The sequence below is a fragment of the Nannospalax galili genome, unplaced genomic scaffold (genome assembly GCF_000622305.1).
Source record: "Nannospalax galili isolate Female #2095 unplaced genomic scaffold, S.galili_v1.0 scaffold334, whole genome shotgun sequence".
NCBI lineage: Eukaryota > Metazoa > Chordata > Mammalia > Rodentia > Spalacidae > Nannospalax > Nannospalax galili.
In genome coordinates this window covers 2,943,375-2,954,580 of record NW_008336888.1, presented here as the reverse complement: position 1 = coordinate 2,954,580, position 11,206 = coordinate 2,943,375, and the positions used below count along the sequence as shown (strand labels likewise).

The 11,206-nt window shown below is 41.0% G+C and overlaps 2 protein-coding genes across 4 annotated transcripts in view; one reads left to right on the top strand and one right to left on the bottom strand.

Annotated features, from left to right (window-relative positions):
- Window positions 1–1,930: 1,930 nt before the first annotated feature.
- LOC103732846 (zinc finger protein 678-like) lies at window positions 1,931–5,287 on the bottom strand. Its single transcript, XM_008831568.3, has 2 exons — window positions 5,249–5,287; window positions 1,931–5,173 (listed from the first exon to the last, which is right to left on the bottom strand). Exons 1-2 carry the CDS (start codon window positions 5,285–5,287, stop codon window positions 3,908–3,910), a joined length of 1,305 nt encoding a protein of 434 aa, XP_008829790.1. The 3' UTR covers window positions 1,931–3,907.
- Window positions 5,288–7,208: 1,921 nt separating this feature from the next.
- Window positions 7,209–11,206, top strand: part of LOC103732827 (cytochrome c oxidase subunit 6C) — a 9,591-nt gene continuing 5,593 nt past the window's right edge. The window contains exons 1-2 of one of the 3 annotated variants that reach the window (XM_008831550.2): window positions 7,209–7,280; window positions 8,050–8,203. In XM_008831550.2, coding sequence (XP_008829772.1) covers window positions 8,090–8,203 — 114 coding nt within the window. In that variant the 5' untranslated portion in view covers window positions 7,209–7,280; window positions 8,050–8,089. Of the gene's footprint in view, window positions 7,281–7,301; window positions 7,489–8,049; window positions 8,204–11,206 lie in introns of those variants that run through there. The other 2 variants (XM_008831549.1, XM_029562768.1) reach the window with 2 other exon arrangements.

Here is an 11,206-nt window from a genome sequence, read left to right as displayed (position 1 = left end):
ACTGGTTGATGTGGGAAGGCCCAGCCCACTGTGGGTGGTACCACCCCTGGGCAAGTGGTCCTAGGTTATATAAGAAAACATGCCAAGTACAGGCCAGGGAGCAAAGTCAGTAAGCAGAGTTCCTTCAAGGTCTCTGCTTCAGTTCCTACCTCCAGGTTCCTGCTCTGTGTTCCTGCCCTGGGTTCCCTCAAGGATGAACTGTGATCAGGATGTGCAAACCAAATAAACCACTTCCTGCCCAAGTATGCTTTAGTCAGAGTGTTTTATCACAGCAATGGAAAGTGATCTAGGACACCTCTATTGAAACTTACCAAGAGGAAGACAGAGAAGACCCAAATTAATAAAAATTAAGATGGAAAAAAAGTTTGCTACAGATTACAATGAAATCCAGAGAATTGCTAAGGAATATTTTGAAAACTTACATTCTAAAAAACTGGAAAATCTAGAAGAAATGGGTGCATTTCTAGGTCATATGACCTACTGAAATTAAATCAAGAGGACACAGACAACTTAAACAGATCCTTAACATTTGAACTGAAAAGAGTAACAAAAATCTCCTGATGAAGAAGACCAGGACTAAATAGTTTCATTGCCAGTTTAACCAAATATTTAAAGAACTGTTAACACAGGGTTTGAGAGAAGTGGCTCAGTGGTTAAGAGTACTAATTGTTTCTCTAGAGGACTAGGGTTCACTTCCCTAGACCCACATGGCAGTTAACAACTGCCAATAACTCCAGTTATAGGGAACCTGACACCTTCTTTTGGCCTCTACAGGCCACAGGCATGTGTGTGGTACAATTACATACATGCAGGTAAAACATTCCTACACATAAACTAAAATCTTAAACAAAAGAAGAGCTAATACCATTGGTCCTGAAATTGTTCCATACAACGGAAAGGGAACACTACAATACTCATTCCAGGAAGCCAGCATTACTTTAATACCAAAACCAAATAGGGACACAACAACAACAAAGAAAGAAATCCATAGATCCATTTCCCAGATGAACACAGTCACAAAAATTCCCAATAAAATCCTTGCAAACAGAATTAAGAAGATCATACAGCGTGATCAAAGTGGTTTCATTCCAGGGGTGCAAGTTTGGCTCAACACATGCAGATAAGTATAAGCCAGCATATAAATAGACTTAAGAACAGAAATTACATGATCACATCAATTGACGCAGAAAAGAACTTTGACAAAGTTCAATATTCCTTCATAAAAAAAAAAAAAAAAAAACCCTGAAGGAATCAGGAATAGAAGGAACATACCTTAACATAATAAACACTATAGCCAACTTTCAACCACATGCCCCCTCTTGAATGATACAAGGGTGCTCACTCTACCCTTATTCAGTCTAGTGCTTGGAGTCTTAGCTAAGACAATAAAACAAAAGAAAGGAAGAAAAGGAATACAAACAGCAAAGAGGTCACATCATTCCTATTTGCAGAAATGGTGCCCTGCTACCCTAGCATTCACCAGAAAACTCTTAGAAATGATAATCACTCTCAGAAAGGAGAGGCTACAAAATCAACATAAAAACATCAGTACCTTTTCTGCACACCCATACCCTAGGAACTTTCCAAGAAATAATCTTCAACATCCTTAGCATTCAGAGAAATGTAAATAAAACTGTGTTGAGATTCCCTCTCACCTAGACAGAATGGCTAGCCCCCTCCCCCCAAAACTACAACAAATGCTGGCAAGAACATATGGAGGTTTCTCAAGGACTGAAAATAAGCACTATGACTCAGGTATATCACTTTTGGGTACATTTCGAAAGCATTCTAAGTCAACCAGATACAAGAGAGCCTTAAGCATTCATGTGTACTAAAAATGGAACTGGCCTAAATGTCCATCAACAGGTGAGTCAATAGAGAAAAATGTGGTGAGTACACAGTGGAATTTTTTTTTTCACATTGTAGAAATAACATTTTTAATAGAATCTTTAGGTTAAAGCATTGAATATGAGTTTTATTTAACAAAAATAAACATATACAGCTTAAAAGATTTTTTTTTTTGGTCTTTTTGAGATAGGGTCTCCCTGTAGCCCCAGCTGTCCTCAAACTCACTATGTAGACCAGGCTGGCCTTGAACTTAGAGATCCGCCTGCCTCTGCCTCCCAAGTGCTGGGATTAAAGGCATGCATCACCACACCTGGCCTAGCTTAAAAGATTTTGAAATATCATATATGAGATTTTGAAATATCATACATGTGGGTCAGTTACAACACAAATAAAAGGCAGGATAAAGCAACATTATGCTCAACACATAAATACTAGAGTTCATAATCTGACACTTTCAAAGAGGTAGGCTAAAATGCCAATAGGACAGAACATGGTTAAAATCACAAAATTTTTTATTAACAGCTTTCTCTATACTTTTCCTACATCAAGTAATACTGAAAACATCTAACAATTCTTCCTATTGTTTAATTCATCACTAAATGAATGTGCTAGACTATTTGTTTTCCACACTGAAACACAGGTAATGATGCATCTCCAATACTCAAGATTGACTTTTTCTTTTAGTATAATAGAAAAATGTCCAGAACACCTAAGGCACTGTAGAAGGCATCCTCATTACTAAAAAGAAAATAATCTCCATTTAGATTTTGGGGCGGAATATAATATAGCAATTACTCATGGAGCAATTGCATTAATGAATTATTTCTAATTTGCAATTTATTCATTCAGGTCTGAGTCAACAATTACAATAAATTATCATATAATCCTGAGTAAAGAAGAAAATTTGGTTGAGGATCAAATAAACCTACAAAGTTTTCCCTTTAATAAGTTCCAATTCTGGGAATAAAAGTCTATAAAAAAGAACACAGTTAAATCTACAAAAATATCACATCTTATTCTATTAAAATATACTAGCAATTGATGCTATTACTTTCATTTTGTTTCCCATAATACTCTTATCTTGCTATATTGTCTTAATTATATTGTGCTGTGGACTTTTATGTTATGAAAAATTTGGTGTTTGGATATATAATGTTACCATTTTATTTTATAGACATTTTCCTTAATACACTTTAGGAATTTCTAAATTGTGTGTTTATGAAAGTGATCACATATCCATATTTGAGTCCTGTAACTAAATTTATGTCACAGTCTTGATATTTATACTTCACAGAGTGAAATTCTTTTAAGCTGCAGGTCAGAAGTGGGCTTCAGATTCCCTTGGAACTGGTTAAGGACAGTTCATAGCTGCCATGTGGGTGCTGGGAATTGAACCCAGGTCTCTGCAAGAGCAGTCAGTGCTCTTAACCACTAGCCATCTCTCCAGCCCCCACAGTGAAATCTTTGACAGTGAATAACTTATGAGATTTAAGAATTTTGAGAGGTTTCTGTTCACTATGAATTTTCTTATGTGTTCTAAGATTAGAGTTCTATGTAAATGATTCTTCGTATTCTTTTGAGCTATAGAGTTTCTTCACTATGGATTCTGTGATGTTCAAGATGATTAAGTTCAAATAAAGTCTTTTTCAGTCTATATATCTAGTTTCTCCCACATGAGTCATGTCACGTTGAAAAAGAAATAGCTTTTGTTGAAGATTTTGCTTCACTAATTTTAGTTCTAAGCTTTGGCATCAGTATAAATTCTATGTTTTCTAGGATTTACTTACTAAAATTTTTATCATTGTACCTATACCGTTAAAAGTTTCTATCATGAATTCTGTAATGATTTCTAAGTATTTAGCACAGGGTGAAGGATTTCCTACATTCTGTACTTCTGTAGCCTGCTCTCCAGTATGACTTCTCTGTGAGTTCTAATATTTGACATATAAAGGAACTGGCCACATTACTTACATTTGTAGTGTTTTTATTCACTATTAATTCTCTGCTGTTCTCTAAGAGGTGAAATATGATTAAGGGGCTTGATGCATTCTTCACATTGTTAGGGGTTTTCTCTGATGTAGTTTCTTTGATGGACTCTAGGATTACACATTTGATTAAAGAACTTTTCGTATTCTTCACATTTGTGGGGCTTCTCTCCAGTATGAATTCTTTCCTGTGCTCTAAGAGATGATATATATGTAAAGGAGTTGTGACATTTTCCACATTTGTAGGGTTTTTCTCCAGTATGGATTCTTTGATGTCCTCTAAGATGTGATAGTTGACGAAAGGACTTCTCACATTCTGTACATTTGTAGGGTTTCTCGCCAGTATGAATTCGTTGGTGTCTCTGAATATGTGATATCCAGCTAAAGGACTTGTCACATTCTTCACATTTGAAGGGTTTTACCCTTGAATGAATTCTTTGATGTCTCCTAAGTTTTGAGCTCATAGTAAACGATTTGTCACATTCTTCACATTTGTAGGGCTTTTCTCCAGTATGTATTCTTTGATGTCTCCTAAGTTTTGAGCTTACAGTAAACGATTTGTCACATTCTTTACATTTGTAGGGTTTTTCTCCAGTATGGATTCTTTGATGTACTGTAAGATATGACAGATGACGAAAGGACTTCTCACATTCTGTACATTTGTAGGGTTTCTCGCCAGTATGAATTCTTTGGTGTCTTTGAAGATTTGCTATCCGACTAAAGGACTTTTCACATTCCTCACATTTGAAGGGTTTCACCCCTGAATGAATTATTTGATGTGTCCTAAGTTTTGAGCTTATTGTAAATGATTTGTCACATTCTTCAAATTTGTAGGGCTTTTCTCCAGTATGAATTCTTTGATGTGTCCTAAGTTTTGAGTTTATTGTAAACAATTTGTCACATTCTTCACATTTGCAGGGCTTTTCTCCTGTATGAATTCTCTGATGTCTCCTAAGTTTTGAGCTCATAGTAAATGATTTGTCACATTCTTCACATTTGTAGGGCTTCTCTCCAGTATGAATTCTTTCATGTGCTCTAAGATATGATGTACACATAAAGGACTTGTCACACTCTTCACATTTGAAGGGTTTCTCACCAGTATGAATTCTTTGGTGTGTTCTAAGATGTGATATTTGGCTAAAGGGCTTTCCACATTCTTCACATTTGTAGGGCTTCTCTCCAGTATGAATTCTTTGATGTGTCCTAAGTTTTGAGTTTATTGTAAACAATTTGTCACATTCTTCACATTTGTATGGTTTCTCTTCTGTATGAATTTTCTGATGTCTTCTAGGAGTTGAAATTGCTGCTCCGCGGGGCCACGCGGGCCAGGAGGTGGCGGCCTAGGAGCAACCGCAGCTCTGCGGGGAAAGGCGCGGGCAGCACCCTGCAGAGGTGGCGCGTCTTCCCGACTTTACGAGCCGCACTGGACGTCGGGAAAGCGAGAGATCCGCCATGGCGAGACCCGGGCAGGGAGCAGGAGCAGACGTGGAAACTGCGACGTGGCGACCAGACCCCCGTCCCTCTCCTCAGAAGCTTGCCAAGGTTTGACCGGCCTACACAGTGGAATTTTATTCAGCCATAAAAAATGAAATCATTACATTTTCAGGAACATAATAGTTAGAAATTATTAACTGAAATGAGCCAGATTAACAAACACAAATTTTTTCTCACATATGTGGAACCCAGATTGAAAGGGTGTGTGTGTGTGTGTGTGTGTGTGTGGCAAAAACTAGAAAGGGGATCCTGAGAGGAGCTGAGAGATAAGAGCAAAAGAGAGGGGAGTCATGTGACGTCAGAGCAGAAGGGGGAGGACTATTGACATATGTTTGAAAATGCCATCATGAAATCAATCAGTGTGCTAACTTAAAAAAAAAGCAAAAAGGAGAGGTATTTTAGATATTTGCTAGCTATAATCGAACAGTGGTGATGAACTGGGTCTTAAATCCATGTGTGCTGGGTTCTTGGACACCATCTCTCTACTCTATTTTCATGTGTCATTTTCAGTCATTCACAGATTGTGATTGGCCCTGGGCTTTCAAGCCCAACCATGATTCCTAAACCATTCCACTCCATCCAGTCAGGCTCTGTGTCCCACATGTCTTGTCTTTGCTGCATTTTTCTAACTAATAATGTCTCTGCTATTTCTTCATTTTTCCAGGCCTGTCTGTTGGACCTTAACTCAGCTCTGCTTCCTTCCTTTCCACATCCTCCCTGAACCTTCCTCTGATGGTTTCAACACTCAGGTCCCTGCAAACTCTGAGATCTACTGTTCATTTTCCAAAGGTAGCATTGGAGATGGAAAAGGAGTGGGAAGTGGGAAGACTTATCACCTGAAGAAATTCAACATAAGTATTTTCAGCTGGATAGACAGCTGAAAAATGAGGTCCAAATCCACCTCTCACTTTCAAATCCACCTCATGGTGTAGGTTAAAGTTTTCAGTCTCCAGATTGTTAACAAGTTGAGGACAAAAACTCTGCAAGAAGACTGCACCTCCTGGAAGACATCCTGGACAACAACCCTATACATAGTAGGCTTACTTGGTTGACTTAACATATTGTGAATCTAGTTTATTTCAATAAAAAGTAAACCAAACATTCAAAGCACAAAAGTCTTCCCCTTCTGCATGGCTTTGCACAAATTTCCCAGTTGTCCTCCTTTAAAACACTTGCTTTTTAAATTTATTTTTAATATTTTATTATTTTTTAAAAATTTTATCTGTATGTGTGTATTGCCTGTATGTATGTAAGTACAGCGGTGTCGTGCAATGCCCATGGAGGTCAGAAGAGGCTGTCAGATCCCCCTGGGACAGTAACAGTAACGGACAGTTGTTAGCTGCCATGTGGGTGCTGGGATTCGAACCAGGGTCTTCTGCAAGAACTGCGTTCTTAACCGCTGAGCCATCTCTCCAGCCCCTAAAACACTTGTCTTTTATTAAAGACCCAACACAAATACTCACTAAAATGTACTCGGCTTTGCCAGGCTGCTAATTGCTTCTGTGGTCTTGCCACCCTCCTACTGCATGGAATTGGCATTATTAAAGTTGACTTACTCTTTACCCAAACCAAGTGGTTATTCATGTCCTGCTAGTTGTAATGAAAACGTTCGTGTCCATGGTTTGGGCACTCCTTTGACAAAGATGATGGACTGCATTTATAGAGTATATTAATATTTTCATTTGTTAAATATTTTTGAATTCCTGAATAAGTTCACAATAATGAGTAAGGTTAATATTTCTAATTTCCTAAAGAAATCTTACGAGGTCAAGACTGGTTTTCAAGGTCCCACCTGGATGAAGCTGATTGAATTGGTGAGCTTCAGCTATGACTGGCTAGAAGCGCGCTTTGACCCTTTTGAACTCCTTCGGCCACCGTCGCCCAGTCTTCGCACTAGTGCGCCTGCGCGCCACAGCCATTTCTCCTGCGGTAGGGAAGGACGTTGGTGTGGAGGTGAGGCGGCTGGCGTTTGAGTCCCTGAGTTTTGACAGTTGCGGCCTTCGTCTTTTCACGGATTTGGGAACCGGGATGAGTTTCCTAGCCTTGTGGAATCACAGGCCTTCTTCCCGCATCGCCCCGCCAGTCCCCGCCGCGTCCTCAGCCCAGCGACGGGCCGAGTGGGCCTAGACGGGCCGGCCGTGGGTCTAGACGGGCGGGCCGGGTGAGCTCTGGCGGTCGAGGCCGGCCAGGGGCTTGCGCAGCCGGCGGGCTCCGGAGGTGGCGGGCCGGGCCCATTTCCGCTTGCTTTTCCCCCGCGGTCAGTGTGACCTTGATGAGGTCATTTGCCCTGCGGGGTCTGGGGCTCCACAGGAGTAAGAAGTAGTGGTTGGTTCCTCAGCGGCTCGATTTGAGGGGAGCCGGGACGCTGGAGGCGGGTCTGGCTCGCTGTCTCCGCCGGCCCCTGCCACGGTGCTGGGGGTGTGCGCGACCGTGGGGAGGCCGGGGCGGTGCGGGGAGTTTGGGCCCTTGAGGCCCGGGTCCCTCCGCAGGGTGAATGCGGTTGCACCTGAACGCTCCCTCTAGGGCGCTGCCATTGTAGTCCTCGGTGGCTGGTGGTAGCCCCTTTATTTCGCCTAGGAGCTTAGCATAGGGGAGGTGGGGGAGGAGATGGAGCCGACCAAGTCACTGAACATCTTTGCAGAATCTGTCCGCTGGCGTCTTGGCCTCTTCAGGGACTAAAATGTGTTGTGCATGACGGTTCTTTAAATCTCTCTGTTCTAAGGTCTTCTATTCTTGTTTACCTCCGAAGGACATCTGCAACCATGGCATCCGGTGCTTTGGCGAAACCTCCTATGCGTGGCCTCCTGGCCAAGCGCCTGCGGTTCCATATTGTTGGAGCCGTCATTGTCGCGCTGGGAGCTGCAACTTTCTACAGGGTACGTGTGTGTTTGCCTTTTTTTGCTTTGTGCTGAAGCTGTTTATTTTAAACTTATTTTTATAGCTATTTAAGAGTTTTCTCTTTAAAGAAACCCCATCTTTAAGGTTATTTCCTTGCACCCTCTGTGCCCTTCACTGGCAGGAACTACTTCAGTCTCCATAAAGTTTGCCCTCCATCTTCAAATGAAGTTGTGTCAGTTTGCTAGGGCTGTCATATGAAGAACCAGACTGAATGACTTAAACACAGAAATTAATTTTCTTACAGTTGTGCAGACTAGGATAAACACCTTATGGGTCCTTTCTGGTGCTGTCTTCTCTACATGGTCTTCTGTATCAGTGGCAGAATGTTAAAATGACACTAGTCACACTAGGTTAGGACCCATGCCATTTTAAACTCAAGACCTCCTAAATGTAGTTACATGCATTATGTGGTACTGGAAGTTAAGACTTCTTGAATTTTGGGAGAACAGAGCCATGCCTGTAGCAGAGGGAAGATATGCAAGCTGTAGGGAAAGCAGTACTTCTTTTGGTAAATTGAATTGAAAGTTGCATTTTAATGCTGTGCCTTCTGTAGATTTTAATATTACTTCCTCCCCTGCCTTTTAAATCAGAAATTACATGTTACTGTGTGTAAGACACGTTTGTTACCATGTTGTACTAAGTCATGAGAAACTTAGAGCTTCTAACTTTTGTTAAATCTGTATTCTTTACAGGACTGTGAACTTTATTAAGGAAGGTGCCATGTCTTGTTTTTGTTTTTTTTTTTTAATGTGGCACTCCATTGTCAGGTGCAAGACACCTAACTAGGTATTTATTTGGTCTCTTTGAGACAGGGTTTCCCTGTAGCCCCACCTGGCCTGGAACTCTCAATGTAGTCTGGGCTGGCCTCAATTTCGTAGAGATATGCTTAATGACTAGGAGTTTAAACGTGTCTGTTGAGCCATGTTTGGCATTGCACACCTTTAAGCCCAGCACTTGGGAGGCAGAGGCAGGTGGATTGCTGTAAGTTCAAGGCCAGCCTGGTCCCAGGCCAGCTGGGACTTACAGGGAGGCTCTGTCTGAAAAAAAGAAAAAAAAAGTGTCTGTTGATAAGGGACCCTGCCTAACATCAGTACAGTATTGAGAATACAAAAGGTAATAGGACTACATCTTTGTCCTTCAGATTATGGTGATTAAAAATTAAGAGATACTGAAAGGTAGAATATGGATGGAAGAAGGTGGTTTTGGGAAGAGGACATTCTTAGTCATTATTCTTTATTAGAGAAGATGGAATGTGAGCCATGGAAGTTAAGGAGAACTTGGAGAGCAGAGAGGAAGGGAAAACACTGAAATAAGCACTGAGCGTGCCCATGTGTTGCTGCCCTTTGAAAGACAAACACAAAAGTCAATCCTTTGTTTGGTCTGAGATCCCTGCTGTCTGCCATGTAGTGGGCATGAAATAAATGTTTGAGGAAGAAGAGGTAGGTGGATGAGTAAATATGATGGGGAACTCATTCCTTGTCTCTGTTGTCACTGACAATACCAAAACCCAGGCCTTTGTGGCTTCTATGCAGGTCTCACCACTTCACACTGGTAGTTGCCAGAGGAGATCTACTTATGCCGCTACCAACATTTAGTGTGCAGTGGCTTTTAAACTTTTGAGCTAGTGAGAAATATTTTTGTATTGTGATTCAGTTAATGCATATATACATACATATATAAAAAGTTTAAAAATATATATGTACTTTATCTTTGATCTGAAAGTTCAGACTGGAAGATTGATGTAGCCAAATTGTGTGTGGTACACTGTTAATATTCCGTATTTTTTTAAGTGTTGACTGTAGCCTTTGACATTGGGTTCATATTCTACTGTGGAAGACTTGAAACATACCCAAAGACTAAGTCTAAAACTTAATCTTTGGGTCAACGAGATGGCTCAGTGCTTAAAGGTGCTTTCCTGCCAAGCCTGAATCTGAGTTCCATTCTAGGAATCACAAGGTAGAAAAAGAAAACCAACTTATACAAATTGTTCTCTGAATTTTAAGAGGCAAATGAACAACCTTTATCTCAAATACAGAATTTTTCCTTAGGTTTACTCATTACTAGCATCTGAATTAGGGTTTTCTTTGTCTTCAGGTACTGGCTGATCATGATCCACCTTAGATGTGGATTATTGTTAAGACTTTCAGGTGATTCATGACCAGGAGTACCTAAATTGATAATCATAAGGTTTTCTTGAATTCAGATTTTTAAAAAAGTAGTTTTTAAAATTTTATGTGTATGAGTGTATTGCTTGCATGTATGTAAGTTTTACCCATGTTGTGCAGCGCCTGTGGAGGTCAGAAGAGTTGGATTCTCCTGGAACTGGACTTACGGGTGCTTGTTAGCTGCCATGTGGGTGCTGGGAATCGAACCCAGGTCCTCCTCTGCAAGAGCAGCCAGTGCTTTTCACCACTGGGCCATCTCTCCAGCCCCTCAATGGACTCTTCTTATAGGAGTTGCTCCGTCTTCCCCACTTATGGAACTGTTTACTTGTATTAATGTGACTGACATAAATGCTGGGTATTTGGTTTTGTCCTGGGTTTTGGTCCCGCACCACTGTTACTTTGACTTGACTCCCTCCAGCTCTGGTCCCTGGGAGGCTTTTGCTTTGGTTTCTCCCTTGCCAGAAGCCCCTTGTGGTTTTTCTTTCACATTTCTGGCACCACGAAGTGTTGCAGTTGCCCTGCTCCAGCCTATAGTCAAGGCCATTCATCCCCGACCCTGAACTGCTTTCATGTGGAAACTAGACGGGGTATCCCAACTCCTGGGGCATCTTAGCCACAGCAATGAAGCATGCATCTGTACTGACCCACTGCCTGGACTGGAATATGTCCTGCCAAACTCACACAGGTGTTTAATTCACATTTTATGTTGATAATATTAAGAGGGTGGACAATTAATCCCTGTCTGGTGTTTAGAGGTGGAGTCTTTAAGATGTGCTTTGATTGAGTCACTAATTAGATTGGCTACTGGGGGGGGGG